The sequence below is a fragment of the Beta vulgaris genome, chromosome 4 (assembly GCF_026745355.1).
Source record: "Beta vulgaris subsp. vulgaris cultivar EL10 chromosome 4, EL10.2, whole genome shotgun sequence".
NCBI lineage: Eukaryota > Viridiplantae > Streptophyta > Magnoliopsida > Caryophyllales > Amaranthaceae > Beta > Beta vulgaris.
In genome coordinates this window covers 61,035,215-61,055,584 of record NC_079205.1, presented here as the reverse complement: position 1 = coordinate 61,055,584, position 20,370 = coordinate 61,035,215, and the positions used below count along the sequence as shown (strand labels likewise).

At 37.1% G+C, this 20,370-nt stretch overlaps 3 protein-coding genes across 3 annotated transcripts; 1 reads left to right on the top strand and 2 right to left on the bottom strand.

Moving 5' to 3' along the window:
- Window positions 1-61: 61 nt before the first annotated feature.
- Window positions 62-4,742, top strand: LOC104890193 (peptide chain release factor PrfB1, chloroplastic). Its single transcript, XM_010675586.4, has 7 exons — window positions 62-289; window positions 834-905; window positions 2,019-2,239; window positions 2,535-2,738; window positions 3,079-3,294; window positions 3,860-4,046; window positions 4,329-4,742. The coding sequence occupies exons 1-7, from the start codon at window positions 124-126 to the stop codon at window positions 4,625-4,627; spliced, it is 1,365 nt and encodes a 454-aa protein (XP_010673888.1). The 5' UTR covers window positions 62-123; the 3' UTR covers window positions 4,628-4,742.
- A 375-nt stretch (window positions 4,743-5,117) lies between these two features.
- LOC104890194 (hypothetical protein) lies at window positions 5,118-7,947 on the bottom strand. The gene is made up of 2 exons (XM_010675587.3): window positions 7,054-7,947; window positions 5,118-6,596 (listed from the first exon to the last, which is right to left on the bottom strand). The coding sequence occupies exons 1-2, from the start codon at window positions 7,712-7,714 to the stop codon at window positions 5,386-5,388; spliced, it is 1,872 nt and encodes a 623-aa protein (XP_010673889.1). The 5' UTR covers window positions 7,715-7,947; the 3' UTR covers window positions 5,118-5,385.
- A 2,924-nt stretch (window positions 7,948-10,871) lies between these two features.
- LOC104890195 (uncharacterized) lies at window positions 10,872-18,202 on the bottom strand. Its single transcript, XM_010675588.4, has 12 exons — window positions 18,007-18,202; window positions 17,877-17,929; window positions 17,732-17,765; window positions 16,294-16,392; window positions 16,055-16,203; window positions 15,710-15,748; window positions 15,517-15,609; window positions 15,318-15,416; window positions 15,041-15,142; window positions 13,561-13,644; window positions 11,681-11,746; window positions 10,872-11,260 (listed from the first exon to the last, which is right to left on the bottom strand). Exons 1-12 carry the CDS (start codon window positions 18,086-18,088, stop codon window positions 11,174-11,176), a joined length of 987 nt encoding a protein of 328 aa, XP_010673890.1. The 5' UTR covers window positions 18,089-18,202; the 3' UTR covers window positions 10,872-11,173.
- Window positions 18,203-20,370: the final 2,168 nt, after the last annotated feature.

Below are 20,370 nucleotides of genomic sequence, written 5' to 3'. Positions count from 1 at the left end.
TATGGTAGAAATTTTAGGTGAAAACGTCGTCGTTTCCTTATATGTTAACATAACAAAAAGCTTATCCCTGATTTCTTCACTTCTCCCTCTTTCTCTCTCCTCTGCTGAAGTGTTAAAGGAGCCATGGATGGAGCTCTGCAAATTTTGTGCTCAAACTTAAAAGTACCCATCTCTTTTAAAATGCCTCTTTTTTCTATTAATTCTCGTAATCATCATTTTCTCTCTCTTCCCAAACCCACTTTTTCTCTCTCTTCCTACTTTTCTATGTCATCTAGTTTCCCTTCTTCAGGTAAATTTGATTCTTTTTTTACTTTTTAAATACATATTTGTTTTTGTTATTAATTATTTATATGTTTATGTATTGTTAATCTTTCATTAAGTTTCTAAAGTGAATTGAATTTACATATGCTGCACTATGGTGGGTCTCAACTTAATTTCATATACATATGTATGTATGAGTTTGTCCTGTAAAAGACCGTCTATTTTTAAATTAAAATTAGTCAATTGTAAGCTCAATATTAAAAAGAGAATTGGCCTAATAGTGACTAGGTTAATTTCTTTCAGTGATTAGTTTAATCCATTTAATTACTAGGTCGACTTTTATATTGAAATTAGACCGTCTCTTTTAATAATTTTTGTATATATATTGTTATGTGTTTGTTAGCTTAGTTTGTGATTAGAAGTTATAGTATTTCTTGAATTTTACACTAAGTTTTTGAGGTGATTCTTTCTTGCAAAATGTTGTGTTTTTGCTTAATATTTCAATGTTATCTGATTCATTTTTTTTTGTTGTTAAAAATTACTGTATGTGCATTTTTTGGAGTTGGGTTCAGTCCTATATGCAACCCCAGATAGCCAATTGAGCGTGGAGGTTGGCACTGAATCTAGTGAATGGGGAATGCAAGGTATGTGACATACATTTGATCAGATTCATTCTATCTACTTGTTGAAATATACTTGGCATCATTCAAGTTTGGGAGTTATTGGTGGTTAATGTGACGGCACGATTTTAGCTCACTTGATCATAAAATACTTAGTAGAATTGAGCTCATTAGATTCTAAGGGGGCGTTTGGTATGATTAAATGAAACGGGATGGAAATGATTTGGATAAGTAGGGGAAATGGAAATAATAATTGTTACCTTTAATAGTTGTTTGGTATCCTAGTGGAATGGAAACAATTGAGAGGTTTATGATTGAGTAAGGAAACATGATTTGTTTCCACCAGTTTGATAAGGATAACAAATGGGGGGATTGTGTTTTCTTCCGGAAACGGAATTTGTTATTTAACACTTATACCAAACAATTAGAAATGGAAACGCTTATTTGAATCCGTTTCCTACATCAAGTTTTTCTACACCAAACACCCTCTAAATATTTACTAAATTCCTGTTTTGTTTTTCTAGTCCTTTTTGCTTTCTGGGTTTGGGTTTCTTCTTATTGATGTTGGTTACACTTTTCCTGGAGATGATTTATAGAGCAAAAGAGGTAAGGAAATGATTAAAGAAATGGAGATGAGGGATGGAGGAGAAAAGGATCACAAAAAATCTTGTCATTTCGAATGGTCTATTATGAAGATTGTAGGAAGTTTTGGAGTTCAAGGGAGAAATAAAAGCCAAAATCTTTCACTGTCCAAAATTACTCGTATAGAAGATGCATTGCAGAGAGAAAAAAAAAAAGCAGTTTCCATATCAGAGATCAAGCATGCTAGAGCGTCTTGCCTTGGCAGAATGTTGAAATATGTTTCTGTTAAAGGGTTGATAGCTTCTTATAGGTTGCTGGCTCTTTTTCAGCAAGGTATTTGCATGTGCTTCTATATTCGTAGTAGGTTGCTCACTGATTGTCGGCCTATCCTATTACCTGTCTAAAAAGTGGCAGTAGCTGTTGTGTCTGTTATCTTATATGTGAATTCTCAGTTATATTAACCCAACTTCTGGTTTGTTGTTCTGTGGAAGTTCATCCATTTCTTGTAACCCCATAACATCAATGATTTGATATCATTTTTTTTTGTGTGTGCAGATTTTTATATATTAAGAAAAGAGGTAGAAAATACAAGTAAACGTGTGGAAGAGATTGTACTCTCTGCTGGATTAGAACACTTAGAGAAAGAGCTTGCAGCTTTGGAGTCCAAATCAGCTGATAGCACCTTGTGGGATGATCGTGCTAAGGCCCAAGAAACTCTTTCAGCTCTCACTGATGTCAAAGATAAACTAAAGCTTCTTAAGGATTTCCAAAGCCAGGTCTCAGACTTATGTCATCTATAAAGTCATTTTGCACCATGGTTTCCATGGTTTTTTGTCAGTCAAAGATACAAATTGTGCCGCCACCCCGCCCTCCTCCAATCTTTGCTGGACTGATCTTTATTAAACATAATACTGTCATATAAAGTTATAAACTATTTAGGGGTCTTACTAGAAGCCTTGCTAGAATTTTCATCAAGGCTTGTAGCATGTAGCTAGTTCAAAATGTCAACTATGTTATGTTTGCAGGACCAGCCTGTTCTTGATGCATTGATTTCATTAAAAAAATTTACAGGTTGAAGATGCAGAAACAATAGTTAATCTTACTGAGGAGATGGATTCTACAGATACTGCACTTCTTCAAGAGGCTGCCAACATTATTAAGGAGCTGAACAAAGCACTTGATCGTTTTGAGTTCACAGAGCTGCTTTCTGGTCCTTATGACAAAGAGGGTGCTGTTATATCTATCACAGCTGGTGCTGGTGGGACTGATGCTCAGGTTTGTTGATCCTCGAGCACACTACATGTTCCTGATTTTATATATATATTTTTTTGTATCTTTTAGTTTGTCTCTGGAGAAGCTTTATAAAGGTCCAGTAAAAATATTCACAAAAGCAGATCAGAAAGTTGATGAAGTGCTTTAGATGATATATAAGCTTGTTCGTTCAACTCATTCCTGCACATGAGTAAATTGTTTAAATGCATAGCTTGTGAGATTACACATGGCCCTTGTCCTCTGTCAAACATCTTTAAACAGTTGGTGAATAGTGAGAATTAGCTGAAAAGTTGTTTTTACATGTTCCAGTCTTGTGTGAATTCTTTGATATATTTCAGTGCAGGACTGGGCTGATATGCTTCTCAGGATGTATATGAGATGGGCTGAAAAGCAGAAGTACAAGGCTAAAGTGGTTGACAAATCATTAGGAGAAGAAGCAGGTATTAAATCAGCGACAGTTGAATTTGAAGGTCGTTATGCTTATGGTTATCTTTCTGGAGAAAAGGGGACGCATCGTATTGTGAGGCAATCACCTTTCAATTCCAAGGGTCTTCGTCAGGTTATCCTCTTCATGTCTCTGTTCTTCTGTTGTCATGAAAACTAGAATCCTGAATGAGGGTAAAACATTTTCGAAAAATTATGTTTAGAATTTCAGATTGGTAATTTTCTTAGGGTTAATGACTTCAAAATGAGTTCAATTTGTGGCCAATAAGAGGTACCAAGTTGTAATTTACAATTACAATAAGTTTGGGTAAGCTAATTCTTGGTCAATAAGGTTAGATAAGTTTTTCTTTTGAGGTGAAAGGCTAGACAAATCTAAGTTTAGAAAAGATATTGTCTAGATAAATGAAATTCAAGTGTCCCACAGTTCATATTGTCTGTGTGATATATAATGAGTTAACGGCCTTTGAGGTCAAACTTTGACCTTTCCTTTTCCATCACGATATTTTAGTAAATACTATTTCATTCCAACATATTCATAAACGTTTTTTTGTTGAACCTTTATTAATCCGGAATTAGGTGCAATTTGGAGTTTTGTATGAACATAAACATTGTCTGCAGAAAAGCTTTCTTGGTGGTAAGATCAATATTGTATGACTAAACCATTAACATTATGTATGCAGACAAGTTTTTCTGGTGTCGAAGTCATGCCTCTTCTTCCTGAAGAGTCATTGAATGTGGACATACCTGAAGAAGACTTGGAAATAAGTTTCACGAGGGCTGGTGGAAAAGGAGGACAGAATGTAAACAAGGTCGAAACAGCTGTTAGGATCACTCATATTCCTACTGGTGTGGCAGTCCGATGCTCAGGTCTCTCGCTGTCCCTTGTACCATTATCAATGTGGAAACAATACCTTTGCATGTTAAAACTTAAAATTAATCGTAATAGAGCTGGAAAAAATGGACCAGACCAGGAGATTACTCAAAAAAGAAAAATCTCAAAAATTTTGCTGCAACTTCCGAATTTGAGTTGTTTTACACAAGCTATCTGTATCTGATTATTCAGTATTTGCTTGTCTAAAACCTCTGTTTTGACATTCTTGATTGTTTAAACTATAAACATCTGATGCTAATGGAGGCAATGATGTACAGAGGAAAGATCCCAGATACAAAACAAGGTGAAGGCTCTCAATCGATTGAAAGCCAAACTTTTGGTGATTGCGGAGGAGCAACGGGCGTCTGAGATCAAGCAGATCAGGGGAGATGCTGTGAAGGCAGAGTGGGGACAGCAAATTCGGAATTATGTTTTTCACCCCTACAAGCTTGTGAAAGATGTGCGTACAAGCTACGAGACTTCAGATATTGCCTCTGTAATGGATGGCGATTTAGATCCATTCATTAAATCTTACTTGAAACATAAGTACACTCAGATGCTTACAACAACTAGTTAGAGATAGAATTGTATATTTGGTGCATCATGGAGTAGAAGTTAAAGCCTTACATGGTTATATATTATCATGATTTGTTTAACTAAATTTGTTTAGAATGAATGCTGGACTTTATTTTTGATCGTATCTAAAATCATCCTCTGCTGACCAAAATATCAGCTCTGACAGATTTTGGCAATAAAACGATCTTCAAAGAAACATTTGGCAGAGGTTTTGACATATAACCTAGTTTTTACATGTGCTTATCTCTGTCCCTCCTTTAGCCTCTCAGTTTGCTCTTCTATTAGCCCGCCCATTATCGACCGATTAACAAGATGACCCATCATTGGAATCACCTGCCCCAACCCTCCCAATAAAACTGGCCATAGCCTTTCAATTTGCTCCTTTGTTAGCCCGCCTATTATCGACCTATTAACAAATGACCCATCATCGGACTCACTTTCCCCAAGCCTCCAAATAAAACTGGCCAGAAAGCATTTGCAAAATATTACACTGAAGATTAAACTCCTAGCTTATCATTATGGTAGAATCACTTGTTTTGCAGATTCAACATCAGGGCTTTCAATCAGCCGGACATAACCTTAACCAAAAGGATCTGTTACATATACAGAAACCATTTACAAAACAAAATGATTACAGATTAATATTAACAACCAAAAAAAAGGGCAGGAAGATTTATGAGGTTAAAATGACAGAGCCATAAGACAAGCATCTCCTGTAAGGTTAGATGTAATTTCCCGACCCCGAACCGTCAAACGCCATCAAGAATGGTATCTCATCATGTTCCGCCATTTATCTTTCAAGTCTACATCAGTTCTGTCCCTAAAGAGGCTACTATAAGTATCCAGGATCAACTTCCACCTCTTGCCAAACTTCTGTACTCCATTCCTCAATGCATCCTCTTGCTCTGGGGTCCACTTCTTCCTTTCTCTCCTCCAAGGAAATTTTTTATCCTCGTACTGTTTTAAAGGGGACACCCTACACCTCCTTTGACTAAGAGACGACCGAGGCCCAGCATCTAAATCTTGATTCAAACTATCAGCAGATTCACCCCACTCCAATGTATGACTAGTGCCATTGGGCTCCATCAAACTACGCTTACGTTTGTTCTGTTCTGGTGGATCGTGAGTCTCGTTGCCTAGGACATCTCTTGTGCAGTCGTCTTTCTTCTCTATATTTTTAGATTTGTTGTCGGTGGACTCTCTAGGTGCACAGATTCCTAGTTGTTTCTGATTGTCTAACAAAGCACCATTCCTTTTGTTTCTTGTTGTCATTTTAGATGACACATACTCAAATGCAGCAAAAACATCATGAGAAGAATTCCCCGCTTCAGGAATTGCACGTGTATCTGATCCTGTCTGGTTTTCTTTACCAGTTCCTTTGTTGACTGTCACTCCTCTTGATGCCAAAGTAGCTATTTGAAGAGCTTTGGGAAGAGGATCTGTCACAGCTGCATGCAGCTCCCGGGAACTGGAATTAAGTGCTTCTTGCACTCTGATAACTTCAGGTGTTGCATGCATTCCGAGTCCTGTCTGATTTCCTACTGCTTTCACATTACTTGTGGTGTCAGTTGCCTTTGTTGATAAAGTTTCTAGGAGAGGATCAGTCACAGCATGCGGCTCCATGTTACTAGAATGAGGTGCTTCTTGCACTCTGCTCACTTCAGGCACAGCATGTATTTCGGGTCCTGTCTGATTTTCGACCTCATTCACATTACTCGTGCTGTCTCTCGCCTTTGAAAATGACAGATTCTGAGCTGCTCGAGAAACATCAGGATGAGTCTCACTGACACCAGCATCCAACTCCATGGAATTCAATTGAAGTGGTTCTTGCGCTTCGTCTAACTTGTGGTTTGAGATATCATTAGACTCTTCAGCAACTTCATCAGCATCAGAAATCTTAGCACCTCTGAGGCGTCTGCGCTTAATTGCAACATGTTTTCGTCTAGGTGTTGTTAGACTTCTCTGCATACCTACAAAAACATATACAGACTATATAATTCTGCAAAGCCATATCAGAAACCTGCTGGATTTGGGGTTTGTAGCACAACGATTGTCAAAATGTATCAGAATTACATGAAATGTAGGTTAAGGTTAATTATTATCTTCTTATATAGTAAAATTGATCAAATCAATTTCTGCATTTCTGAACTATAATGGCTAGTTCAACTCTCTGCACTTCTTAATTTATATAAAGTTACACGCGTTCATTGCATATCATTGATCAATCTATTTGTTATCAACTAAATAACAACACCCAAATAAAACTAGCAATTTTGCCAAACAGAATTAAACAAATTCCACCTTGATTTCTTTTCATTGCCCTTGAAACAAGCTACTCTAAAACATTGATTTTCACATTCACATCAAACAAATAACAACACCACACTAATAAAACTACCAATTTGCCAAAAATCAAATAAATTATACCTTCACTAGCAACCAATTCCAAGCATGGATTATCAGAACCCACGGTCTCACCACCGGCATCGCTGCTGCCACGACGAAGCTCCTCTCCCTCATCCCTAACCAAATTGGCCACCAATTCAAGATATGTAGGTCCAATACACTTCCAAGCATCCTTCACATACCCTTTAACAGCCTTCAAAGCCTCATTTCTAGTATTTCTCCTCCAAATCTTCTCACAAACACCAGAATCCCAAACTGCCGCTTCGATATCTCTCAACCAACGGTTCGAATCCTCCGATATTAACCCCTCCATTCTACAAACCCTATTTCTCCAAACTCTCTCCACTGCTTCGAAATACTTGCCGTTTTCCGCCACATTTTCCTCCAAAAATCGCACCGTACAATCAACCGCAACCGCACAGTACGCCTCCTTCATTAAATCCGAGGCTAATTTCCCCATTCTATGATCCAATTCCTCGATAATTTCCAGCAATTCCAGAATTTTCTCGGAAACGACTCCATTTATAGTTTCCGATTCGATTTTACGCAGAAGAATCGTCTTCTTTAAGCGGGAATCGTTATTTGGAAGAGGAAGACATGAGAGTACGCCATTGATGATCTTCTCGTCAATTGAAGTTCGCAGAAGGAAATCCAGAATCCATCTTGCTATTTTTTCGTCCATTACTTCACTAAAAGAGGAACTATAAGGTTTCAATTCAATGGATTCAAGATGTGAAAACCGGAAAATTAGGGTTACGAAGTAGCGGTGAAATGTGGATGTTGAGGATTTGAATTTTGTTCATCTAAAGATTGCATTTTCTTTTTTCTAGGGTTTGGAACTTTTGTCGATGAGAATACTTGCCGATTAGAAGTATTTGCAAATTTTAGGCAAATGAATATCCTATTACATTTTCTTTGAGTAAAATATGATGAGTAATTATCAATTTTTCTTTTTATTTTCCTTGTACCTTTTTGTCTAAAAAAATCCTTTGTACTTTAATAAAATAAAATTTAAATATAAAGTTATCCTATTACATTTTCTTTGAGTAAAATATGATGAGTAATTATCAATTTTTCTTTTTATTTTCCTTGTACCTTTTTGTCTAAAAAAATCCTTTGTACTCCCTCCGTCTTTTTTTATTTGCTACATTTTGCCATTTAGGGGTGTTTCAATTTATTTGCTACATTTGCAAATATTTCCATATATAGTACATAGGTCCCACACTTTATTTACAAATTTGTCATCACTTCCTTCTTGATTTTGTAAATGTTTCTATATATAATACATAGGTCCCACAAATTTACCTATTTGCTTTTTTGTTAATTCCATTTATGTCAATGGTCCCCACTCCCTCCTTGGTCTTTGTGAAAAAGTGCTTGTAGCAAATAAAAAAAGACGGAGGGAGTACTTTAATAAAATAAAATTTAAATATAAAGTCTCAAAATAAGATTAACTTCCTCTATATTCTCAATGATACGTGTGTTGATGTACAAAAAATATAACTAGTATCCCCTCAAAAAAAAAAAATATAACTAGTATAATAAATAATTGTAAAGTAATAATTATCTTTTTAAACAATTATAGTATTAAGATATCAATAATTCTATATTTCTATTTTGGCTATTTTGAATTAATTGTATCATTATCTTATTTGGAAGCTTTTGGTCCTTTGATTTACATAAGAGCCCTTGGCACTTGAGATGATCCCAAACAATAAAGCAACTTTCTCTCTTGACCTTTACCAAACATTACTTAGTGAATTCGGTATTCCTTAGTAATTGCGCAAAACCCTTTGGGTACAACTAGGCGGGTGGTGGGACGGTGAGGGGGATAGGTTGCAGACTCATCTTGGGGATGGGAAGAACAAGATTCACTCTGCCCTAAAGATGATCATGGGTCGGGCCGAGTTTTGGCCAAAAAAAGTAGCCCATTTTGGGCCAAGTTGCGGGCCAAGCCAAAAAAACCACGCCAAAGCCCGTTATTTCGGGGCGGGCCAACGGGCTAACTGGACCATTTTCGAACTAGGCGAAAATTTAGCTGTTCTTCAAATCTAGGTTGCTCGTGGCCATGAATGTTTGCCCAAAAAATCGAGGTCTAACAGCGGGAAAAAAGTCGTGCTCAAAAGCTCCCCATTTTTGGACCGGGCTCACCTTGATCACATCTACTCTGCCCCATTGACAGTCCTACCTATTTATCCTCGTATATCAGCGTTGGAACGTCACGTATAGCCAAAGAAGAGGAATAGAGGTAAAGGTGATGTTTTAATAGTGGTCAATTAAGTTTAATGACTCAAATGGAGGTTAATAAGGGTTTTAGTATCGGAATTAGGGATTAGCAACTAAAAAAGTTGATTGTTTTTAGTCACTAAGGACATATATGGTGAATTTTACATAAAATAAAAGGGTATGTAATGTATTTTCAAAAGTTCGAGTATATATCGTGAGAGCAAATTATTCAAGGTATATGTTGAGAATTTGTTTTAGAAATGCACCATGTACTCTTTTAGTATAGAAAAGGACAACTAATTCCTCTACACACTAACGACATTAGCTTACCATTAGGGTTGAAATTTTTGAAACCATACACCCCAATTTTTCCTCCAAATGCATTAGATATCATCTTAATAGAGTTACTATTGTTGTTGTAATTGCAACTTTATATTTGAATTTTTAGGGTTATGGAGTGTTATGGGTGTATTTTTGGTGGTTGTGTTGTTTTCAAGGAAGTGATGGTGGATTAAAGGGCTGTGGAGATTTTTCGGTGCTTTGAGGTGGTAGTTACCATGGTTAGGTTTTTTTTGGATGGGGGTTGGTGGCTGATGAGGTGGTTTTCGTGCTTGGAGATGGTAGTTCAGTGCATATGGTGGTGGTTCTGGCAGTGGCATGGTGTCGGTTGCAGTTGGGCACCACTGCATCTTGGATATCAACATAATCTGATTTTCTTTTGATAAGATTTGTTTATATATCTTAACACTTCGAAACTTTAAATATTCTAAAAAGAAATAAGCAAACCACTTTAACTCAATAATTTACATAATTTAAGCATATCAATAAGACAATAACTTTTCAAAAGAAAAACTAAAAAGGAAGGTTAACATACACACTCCCCTCATTTCTAACTATAATTTTTGCTCCTTTTCATTACTAGAGCCAAAATTCATCAACATTTTACCATAAATCATCATTAGATCATAATAAGCTACACTGTTATGTGAGATGTGGCTAGATCCATTAAAGCGATATGAAGTTCTCTATATTATATTTGCAAATACGTTATTAGCTCAAAAATACTTGATTTGAGTAAAATTAAATTTTTTTCTTTGTTATCTTGATAATATCCATGAAAAAAAACCCAAATATATGAACTAAAAATAGCAAAGTGTATGAGTCCATTTAAAAAAGAAAAAGGATGAGACAGAAAATAATGTCTCCTTGATCGTGCGAGGCAAATGGCCAACCATCTATGTTTTTATTATGAAACATTGATATCGGAAATGTGGTACGTGGCCAAGTTTCAGGAGACGCGTCCCACAACATGATACATGGTCTAGGAGTCCATCTGGTTTACTCTAGTCTCTAGAGGCTGCGTTCGCATTTCCGTTTCGGTACCACGTTCCAGAACGTTTTGCGTTTCATGTAACAATGTTATGAAGTGTAGTATTTTTTATGGATTAGCAAATTAATTATTTTTTTTGGCCATAAACTAGGAGCCAGCTGCCCCAATGGAAGATCCTCCCCTGGGTAAATTCAAGTCTTCACATAATCACATTTAAGAAGATTGGTGCTGTGCATGAGATTCAATTCTATCATCCAAGCACACACATTTTAGTGTCATAGTGTTGAACAACCTAACAGAAACGCATTCCTCTATTGACGACAAAATGTTAAGGTTTTCTTGCAGGAATACATGTCTACAATACAGAGATACTGATGAAGTACACGTTTACAGTTGTAAATTGTAATGAACTCCAAACTACAATCCACACTAGTGGAGCAAAAAAATATTCAACATATCAAAAATTCGTGATCTTCATAGATGATTTTACTCTTTGGCAGAGCCAAGTTTGTGATCTTCATGGACGATTCCATTCTTTCTCCCAGCCACAACAATGAAGGATCCATATTCAATCAAAAACAAAAATCATGTCATCTTCGGCTTGCCAAACAACAAACCTAATGAATACGTGTTCCCCTTTTGTGCAGCCGTTTCAACTCGTTTTTCACCAATCTTGCAGAGACAGTCCCCAAATCAGTACACAGTAATTAAAAGGGGGTGGGGAGGAGGAAAATTCAAATATGAAAAATTAAAATAAAAGCATGACTAGTTGAATAAAGAAATGCCTAAAAACATAAGTCATGGGTGAAACTCTGAACTGAGGTGAATGTTCACTCATTCTTACGAGGTTGAGAGACACTACACAACAGGGATTCATGCGTTTCAGCTTTAAGTGGTTGAATGGGGTAACCATAAAGAGAAAGAGGGTTCTATACAATTTTGTTATATCAAATTGAGCCATCTTCTCGAACAAGTTTAGATGGATGATGAGCAACCAGTACATAGATAACACACAGTGGGAGTACTTTATTGGCTAAAGTGAGAAAGCAATGCTATTTGTGGCTTTGTGCTATAAAGAGAGAGAAACAGTACCTTATCCATGAGCCAAAAGCCAATTGTTGGCATGTACTGCACCAAATACATCACTCCAAGCACGGGCTGACAAAGTAAAGAGAGTAAAATGCAAGGTTGAGTACTTAGTTGCAAGGAAGTGCGATAACTGAAGAATCATGGAGGCTACATCATCGAAAAGATCATTTTTTATACTAGTTACTTTAGTTAGACTTCAGGGAGCAAAGGATGCTGCATGAGTGCATGTGTGCCCAAAGAATATAATTATGAAAGACATTTAAGATCACAATGCAACTGTATTTCAGAATCGGTCTCCACTGAAACAGAATCGTGTTTTCTTGCCAAGCCGGCAGCCACATATGTATTACACTCGATTAATTGCAAGTGTAACTATTATGCCTTCTTTAATACTCTTGAAGTTGACCTCTGTATAATCTTTTAACCAACATCCAATGCCCCGGAGATAAGGCAACACACAACATAGTGATAAAACTTAAAACGGTTTTTTCACCAGGTACCCCTGTGGTTTTTAAATATTCATGGGGTACCCCTGGTTTTAAAAAAATGCACAAGGTACCCTTATTATTTAAGTTAATTGCACCAAATACCCTTAATGACTAACGGTGTCAAGTTTCCGTTAGTCATTAGGGTTAATTAACTCCTCTAATCCTAATTAAATCCTAATTAAACCCTAATTAAACCCTAATTAAGTCCTAATTAACTAACTAAATCCTAACCCAATAACTTGAAACCCTAACCACCCAACCCACCACCCAACCCACCTCCACCCCCACCCCCACCCCACCCTCGACAGCATACCCCCACCCCCACCCCCACCCCATCCCAACCCCGACAACATCTCCCCTCCCCCACCCCTACCGCCGGCAACATCCCCCCTCCCCTAGCAGCAGCCACCACCTCCTCCCTGTAGACCGACAACCACCACCTCCTCTAAAATTGATTTCAGAAATCATTTTCGAAAATTAATTTCGAAATCATTTTCAAAAATCATTTTCGAAAATATTTTCGAAAACCTTTTTCGAAAAAAATTTCGAAAACCTTTTTCGAAATAATTTTCGAAAACATTTTCGAAACTATTTTCGAAAAAAATTTTCGAAAACCTTTTGCGAAAACCATTTTCGAAAACCAATTTCGAAACCATTTTCGAAAACCATTTCGAAACCATTTTCGAAATCAGTTTTTGAAATAAAAAAAATCAATGAAGAAGGAGAGAGAAAAAGAAATGAAGAAGAAGGAGTTCCTGGGTCGACTTGCGGTGAGGGGGAGGGCTGAACGGTTGCGGGTTGGGGGAAGGGTAGAGGGGTTCTGGGTGAGGGGAAGGCAGAGCCGCTACGGTGGGTGTGAGGTGTTAGATGAGGCGTTAGGGTTGGGGCTAGGAGGTGGGGCTGCTGGGGTGAGGAGGGAAGGGGACTGGGGTGGTGGGGGTGGTAGGGTGTTAGGGTTAGGGTTAAGGATTTAGGGTTAGGGGGTTAACAATGGCAAAATGGTAAATATGACTAACGGAAACTTAACACCGTTAGTCATTAAGGGCATTTCGTACATTTGTTTGAAACAGTAAGGGTACCTTGTGCATTTTTTTAAAACCAGGGGTACCCCATGAATTTTTAAAAACCACAGGGGTACCTGGTGAAAAAACCGAACTTAAAAGGCAACCTTTCTGCAGCAACAAAGTTTGAACATGAGACTGAGACACTGGTATTAACTAATTCATTGTCACAAACTTAATCGTAAAGCAATTATCTGTAATGAAAGACACGGTTGCACGACTTAGCATCATTCACTTTTTGGGAGCGCAGAAAATTAAAAGAATCAACCAACCGAACTCAAAGGAAATAGAATATGTTTATAGAACCGTGTGTTTTTACTTGTAAAGGAGTTACCTGATGAGATATCCAAACTTCCTTCAGACCATGACTAGCAGCAATTATTGTCAGCTGAGAGCACCTTTCGGCAGAGACACGCTTCTGGAGTCATACAGAAGCAGAAAATTCAAAGATAGGCATCAACATTTAAAACATCAACTCGAGAAGGAGGATCAAAGTGCTACATTAAAAAATCTCTGCCTGTGATGATAAATGCATCTTTGGGAAACTAAATGTTATTTTGGGAATACAAAACAAGGATAGAAATTAAGCATTCAATAATGTCCAGAGTAAACCATGTAAAGTGCATAGGCTTCTTTAGAGATAGAGGTGAGTACTATACAAGCTCGTAAGTCAAGTACAAAACGCACATTGGATGTGTTCCATCAAGAATAAGGTCAATCTTTTTTTCAGTCGATTCATACACCACAACAGAGAGAGGAAAAAAGTGATATTTAATGTTCATAGCAGTAAGAAGTAAGAACAGAAGCATCATGTATAGAAGGTTTTTTTTCCGGGCATATAACAGAAGAATAGAAGTTCATTATTCATTAGACGTTCAAACTCAGGAGATCACATAAGTTGATCCACATATCGAGCATATTCGGTATAAAAAATAGCTCCCTCCTCTAATGGTGAATCAGTTAGATCCTAGCAACAATTACGCTACGTTGTACATAACAAGTTATCAGCACAATATAAAAAATGTCAAAGCCTTAATCCCAAAAGATGGGGTAGGCTGCTGTAACGAACTGGATATTTGGACAGTAAATTAAAGGAAGATGACGATTTTGATTGATAATCCGAAAATACAGCAAAACGTAAAGATATTCAAGCTTTCGAGAGGCTTGATTCTCTCCCAATTGAACTCTTCTAAGCTCACCCAATTTCTCATCTATTTTCAACATCCTCTCTAATATAGAGTTTTTACCCTAACATAGTATCTCCTTAACTATCTTCTTCTTCAAGCTACTATCAATATAAAGCTAATTCCTAAATTACACCTCCCCCTTATATTAGTTCATTGCAGCTGCATGAACCAATAATTTATTCTGTGGTTGTCCCCAAACAACCTCGTCCTCCATTCACTTATATCTTGTGCTATATGCTCCTTCAAATCCATTTTCTTATATCAAATTTTACTCCTTCCATTCAGGTCATCTTTGGCCTCCCCCTGCTTAATCAGTGCTTATGCTAATATCCTCATAATCCTAAATCTCCAGTATTCTTATGGTGGCATCTTTTGTCGACGTGCACATACCCAAGCCAATACAGCCAGTTCTCACTCTTACCCCGAGTATTTAAAACTCCACCAATCTTCCTCCCAATATCTTAAATCCAAACCTATCCTATATTGCGAATTATAATATATTTTAGATATCTACATTCCAAATTTGTACATAACATAGATATATTTGCATATATTTCTAATATACTTGGCGACGAAAAGCATCAAAACCAGGTTCTTTAAAATACAATACATACATATGGTACTGACCTCAGAAGACTTTGCTTGCCCTGAACTACCTGCTTCAGCACTTGTTGATGTCTCTATTGGACCAGGACAAACAACAGTGACCTTGATTCCCTTCTGAAAGAGCTGTGTACGCATAACCATACAAGTTTAAAATCTTCAAAAAAACTAAGAGAGGATGCATTAGTCAATAATCAGCCAATCCATTAAAACACGTACGACAGGTAAAGGAATGAATTTGTTGGGTTTGAAAATGTGTTGATTGTGATCACAGATCTTCAGATGAGGAAGGGTAGAGTACCTCAGAACGCAAACAATGGAAGTAACCATTCAAGGCAAATTTAGAAGCACAATAAATGGCTTGACCTGGTGCAGGTGTCTTCCCTGCAGCACTACTCATCTAGATGTTCATTATAACCAGATCAGTACACTATCCGAACAAAGAGAGATTGGAAATAACATACCACTACCAATAAACTGAAAAATGTTGAGGGACATACCACCACAAAATGACCCCTTCCCCTCTTAAGCATGTAAGGGGCGAGTAGCCTCGTCAAAGATATTGTCCCAAAAACATTTACATTGATGGTAGCCTATAAACAAACATAACGGTCAGCTCTACCAAATGAAGATGTCCTAATAACACTAGACTATTGGATGTGATGTGTTCACATATAATTGACAAGCAAATACCTTAAGACTTTCTTCGGGAACATCCAGAGCAGCAGATTTCTGCAAATATTTCAACCATTAAATGGTCATACATCAAATGAAAAATAAGGAGTAACTACATACTTTTATTTCACATAGTGGCATGAAATAAATAATAAATATACACACAGGGGTAATCAGGTATAAAAACATTTTAAAAGCAAATCTACCGTTCAGGCCTGCACTATTTTCCTCTTATTTCAATACTGAAATTCAGTAGATTCACCCCCATCAACACTTTCAATCTACTCGTCAGCAAATACCCCTCCCCCCCAATATACTCCATAATCCACAGTTCTAACGCATCAAAGTTGGCAATTTACATACAGGACGCTCATAGGCTGCATTGTGGATCATATAATCAACACCGAAACCAGGGAAGAAAGCTTCAGCTCTTTCTACGGCCTCTCTGAGAGAATCTTCTCCAGATGACAAGTCAAGAGGTAAAATCTTGACCTCGTTTGGGGCATGTTTACCTGAAACAAGATGAAAATAAGGGTAGAACAAGGAGAATAAATTCACATCCACTGAAGATGGTCACCACAAAATCAGGGTTAGGAGTATACCTTTGAGTTGGTTTTTTACCCTTTCCAATTCAGCTTCATTTCGTGCAGACAGTATTAGCTTGGCCCCTAAGCTTGCAAACTGTTTAGCAAGAACCTCCCCTTCACATTCAGATTGAAAAGGGTGTCATAACCTTTTTTCATTTTTCTGTGTTCCTCTTTCTCATGGGGGTTGGGAGAGCACATATATTAAGATAACGGCAGCAACTAATGGAGAAATGACACGAATTTGTTGGAAATCCGAGGTGAACTCTTCGAATCCATAACGCCCCTTATTCTTTTGGGTTGGGGGGGTCGAAAATAAACAATGAAATTATTGTGCAGCCTACTAAGTTGATTTATAAACTAAAGTTTATAAAAGCTTTTGCATAAATTATGTGTTTTAGTTTCAAATCCAGATGATAGCCTTCAACTTTATATTTCCAGATATAAAGATAAAATACTTCCACATACCAAGATCAACTGAAGGGTGAGATGGTCCAATGATAAGCCATTTGTTTATGCTAACAAAGCCCGAAATACTTCAAAAACTGGCTCAAGGCTAGGTCACACCCCAAATATAACAAATTTCCCAAATGCATCACTAGTCGCCTAAACAGCCCTGGTTAAAGATCAAAAGGCAGCCAAATGTACAGAGCAGTGGAAGTTTAATACTGATCATCAACGGCGTACTTGTGATTTAAGTTAGCATGAAATGATCTCATCTAAAAGTTTGTGCGCAATTAATTGCAATCCAAATGGAACTATTGATGAAACCAGTGGAATATCAACACACATTCTCAATTCAGCATGCTCCAAAATAATGTAGTGTAACTTGAAAACTGAAAAGGCAGTAGCTAGAATTACAATTGGATTCTATACAAATCTTTCTTAAATCAGTGAATCACCAGTTTCAGCTGCAATTAATTGCTAAATTGACAAAAATAGCAAATAGCAACAGTCTCAGTATACGTAGGAAATAAAATGATAATTCAATATGGATTCCGCAGCTATAATTACAATTGGATTCTATATTAATCTTTATTAAATCATTGAATCACCAATTTCAGCTGCAATTAATTGCTAAATTGACAACAATAGCAAGTAGCAACAGTCTCAGTATACCGATACGAAGGAAATAAAATGGTAATTCAATACCAATTCCACGGCTAGATTTACAATTGGATCCTATACAAATCTTTGTTAGTGAATCACCAATTTCAGCTACAATTTAATTACTAAATTGAAAACAATAGCAAGTAGCAACAGTCTCAGTATACGAAGGAAATAAAACGATAATTTGATACCGATTCCGCGGCTAGAATCACAATTGAATTCTATACAAATCTTTGTTAAATCAGTAAAAAAACACAAGTCAAGCTGCAATTAATTGCTAAATTGAAAACAATAGCAAGTAGCAACAGTCTTAGTATACGAATGAAATAAAATAATAATTCAATACCTATTCCGCGGCTAGCTCCAGTAATCCAGACAACCTAAGATGAAAACACAATCAAACTACTTAAAACTGCAAATTCGCAATCAAATTACTTAAAATTGCAAATCCGCAATCAAATCATTGAACATTTGTGATCAATTAACAGTACCTTATCTTCAATTTCGTCGTGTTTGAGTTTTTTCGAGACTAGAGTAAAATCCGCTGGAAGATTGAAATAGTCGATAAAATTAAAATCTAGTGAAAAATTAAGAAATGAATTGCAGAAAAAGAACATTTACCATCAGCAATGGAGAATTTGAGGACAGTTTTGAGGATCGAAAGGATGAAGAGTATCAAGAAGAGGAGAGATAGAGACAGCATTTTCGCGCTCAAAACGAACTTTCTCTCTCCACTGAGCAAATGAGAAAGGTAGTGAGTTTTCCAGCACTGAGTAGTGAGTAGTGAGTAGTGAGTAGTGAGTAGTGAGTAGTGAGTAGCGAGTAGCGATCAACAACGGAGCATGGGACATTCACAAATCACACTCGGCGTTTATAACCGCAAATTTTTACCCGGGATTACGGGTGTCTAACGGATCGCAATCAAACTTGGGACTACTCGGCTCGTACCACTTTTACTAAACTCGAGCTGAACCTTTAAATTTTTCGAGTTTAAATTTTCTAAGTACATCCATAAACTCCTTTTTGCTTGTAAAAATCAACTAAGGCTCCAATCTTATAGATCCTTATGGAATTTCAATCCATATTTCCCGTTTTTGTCTTTGAACTACCATCTAAACAATCCTCAAACCTAGGCTCATAAAGTTCATCAGCATAGAAATCAATTTCTTCCTCAACAACAAACTCAGAACTGAAAATAGCATCTTCATTTGTGTCACTCTCGCTTTCCTCAACCTCAAAATTTTCATCTGATTCACTCTCTTCCTCATCATCTCTTCCCTCATCAGCATTAGAAGAAGCAGTGCCTTTACCCCTTAACCTACTACTACTATTACCCTTAGAAGTATTGTCCCTCTCTTTAGGCACATATGTCCCTATTTTTTTTTGTGCTCTTAGGAACTTTAAACACAACTGACCTTGTTCTTGGGGGTCTTTTAGGCTTCGTTGTAATGGAAGTTTGTGTTGGAGTTTGGGTTGGTTGCACAAGAGTTAGTGTGGGTTCCCTTGGTTGCTCAGGGGTGGTGTGGGTAGTCTTGATGAGGCAGTGGATGTAGAAGGTGATGAAAGGGTCCTGCACGAGTGAGGCAGGGGATATAGGGGGTGGTGAAGGCTCCCTCACTGTGAGGGAGGGGATGTATGTTGTGGAGTTGGTCCCTCATAAGTGAGGCAGTGGATATAGGAGGTGGTGAAGGGTCCCTCAATGGTGACACATGTGGCGTTTGTTGTCGAGTATGGGGATTAGGTTGGGAATCTCCATAGCAACGCTCTTCTTGTGATTGATACACCATCATGTACTCACAAATGGTAAAATCATCCACTGAGAGCACATGTACCTCAACTCAAACTAGGTATCTTCTAGTATCCTGAGCTTCCCTCTCATCTTCTTCCTCTTTTTGTTTCCTTTCTTCCTCTTTTTGTTTCCTTTCTCCCTCTTTCGTCTCTTGTACCCTCTTAATGTTTTCAGCTTTTTCTCTCTATTAGCCTGATCCATTAGATGTACATATGCCCTAAACGTTTTTCCTGGGTTGTCTGTTTCCTCAACCCACATCTCTACAGTGTCATTTGCCTTTTAAAACTTCAATCCTTACCTAAATTAGGGTCAATACTTATCTCCATCTTCCTATTAGTCCTAGGGTATGCACCAATATCATAAAAGCTTTGGAGAGATATACATTATGTTTAACAGATTCCTCAAAAAAATCTTCATATAATCCCATTAAATGGCACAAGTTTGTGTCCTCCACCCTTACATCAAAATCATGCCTATTATAATAGACAAGCAACCAAATTGAGGCCATCCTAAACAAGCACAACGAAACCTAAGTAATTGAACTACCACATTCCACAAAAACAAGAAATATCAAATTTTTCCCATGATAAAAAACAAGTTAGTCGCAAAATCAAAATAAACCCTACAATGAACTAACCCTAATAAAACACAATTGCTTTTCAGTTAAAGGTGTTAAGACAAAGAAACACTAATTGAAGTTACTTACCTTCAAAGGGAATAGAGATGGTCTGATGTTGCAACCCTCTTTTTGAAATTTCAAAATCACGTTTTTTGGATCCTTTGAAAAACACCCACTTCAAGTATGTTGTGCAGTCGTCTTTGTCTTCAAATTTTGCAGCTTTTTGTTAACAAGTCTTTAAGGTTGCAGTATATTTTTAGGGATCCTTCGATGCTTCAAGACGCATGAACAACATAGCAAGAAGGGGGAGTTGAAAGAGCGTGGTTTTTTTTGGAAGAAGTTTTATGTCAGGTTATCTCAACAACAAAACCATAATGGCGTCACAAATAAAGGGCAAACTTGTAAATAAACGCTAACAAAGCACTAACGTCCGTTAACAATAAGAGTATATGGTGAATCTTTTAAAAGGTCAAGGGTATTTGGTGAACTTTGAAAAACGTGGGGGGTATTTGGTGAATAATTTTTTTGTCAGGGGTATTTGGTGAAATAACCGTATTAATAATGACTTATTTCAAAA

Coding starts and splice junctions, on each gene's coding strand:
- LOC104890193 (XM_010675586.4), top strand. CDS start 124: ATGGATGGAGCTCTGCAAATTTTGTGCTCAAACTTAAAAGTACCCATC. Junction 290..833: donor ATCTAGTTTCCCTTCTTCAG/GTAAATTTGATT, acceptor AGTTGGGTTCAG/TCCTATATGCAACCCCAGAT. Junction 4,047..4,328: donor TGTGGCAGTCCGATGCTCAG/GTCTCTCGCTGT, acceptor AATGATGTACAG/AGGAAAGATCCCAGATACAA.
- LOC104890194 (XM_010675587.3), bottom strand. CDS start 7,714: ATGGACGAAAAAATAGCAAGATGGATTCTGGATTTCCTTCTGCGAACT. Junction 6,597..7,053: donor GGAATTGGTTGCTAGTGAAG/GTATAATTTATT, acceptor ATGTTTTTGTAG/GTATGCAGAGAAGTCTAACA.
- LOC104890195 (XM_010675588.4), bottom strand. CDS start 18,088: ATGCTGTCTCTATCTCTCCTCTTCTTGATACTCTTCATCCTTTCGATC. Junction 16,393..17,731: donor TGGAGCTAGCCGCGGAATAG/GTATTGAATTAT, acceptor CTGAATGTGAAG/GGGAGGTTCTTGCTAAACAG. Junction 11,747..13,560: donor AAGTTTGGATATCTCATCAG/GTAACTCCTTTA, acceptor TTACTTTGTCAG/CCCGTGCTTGGAGTGATGTA.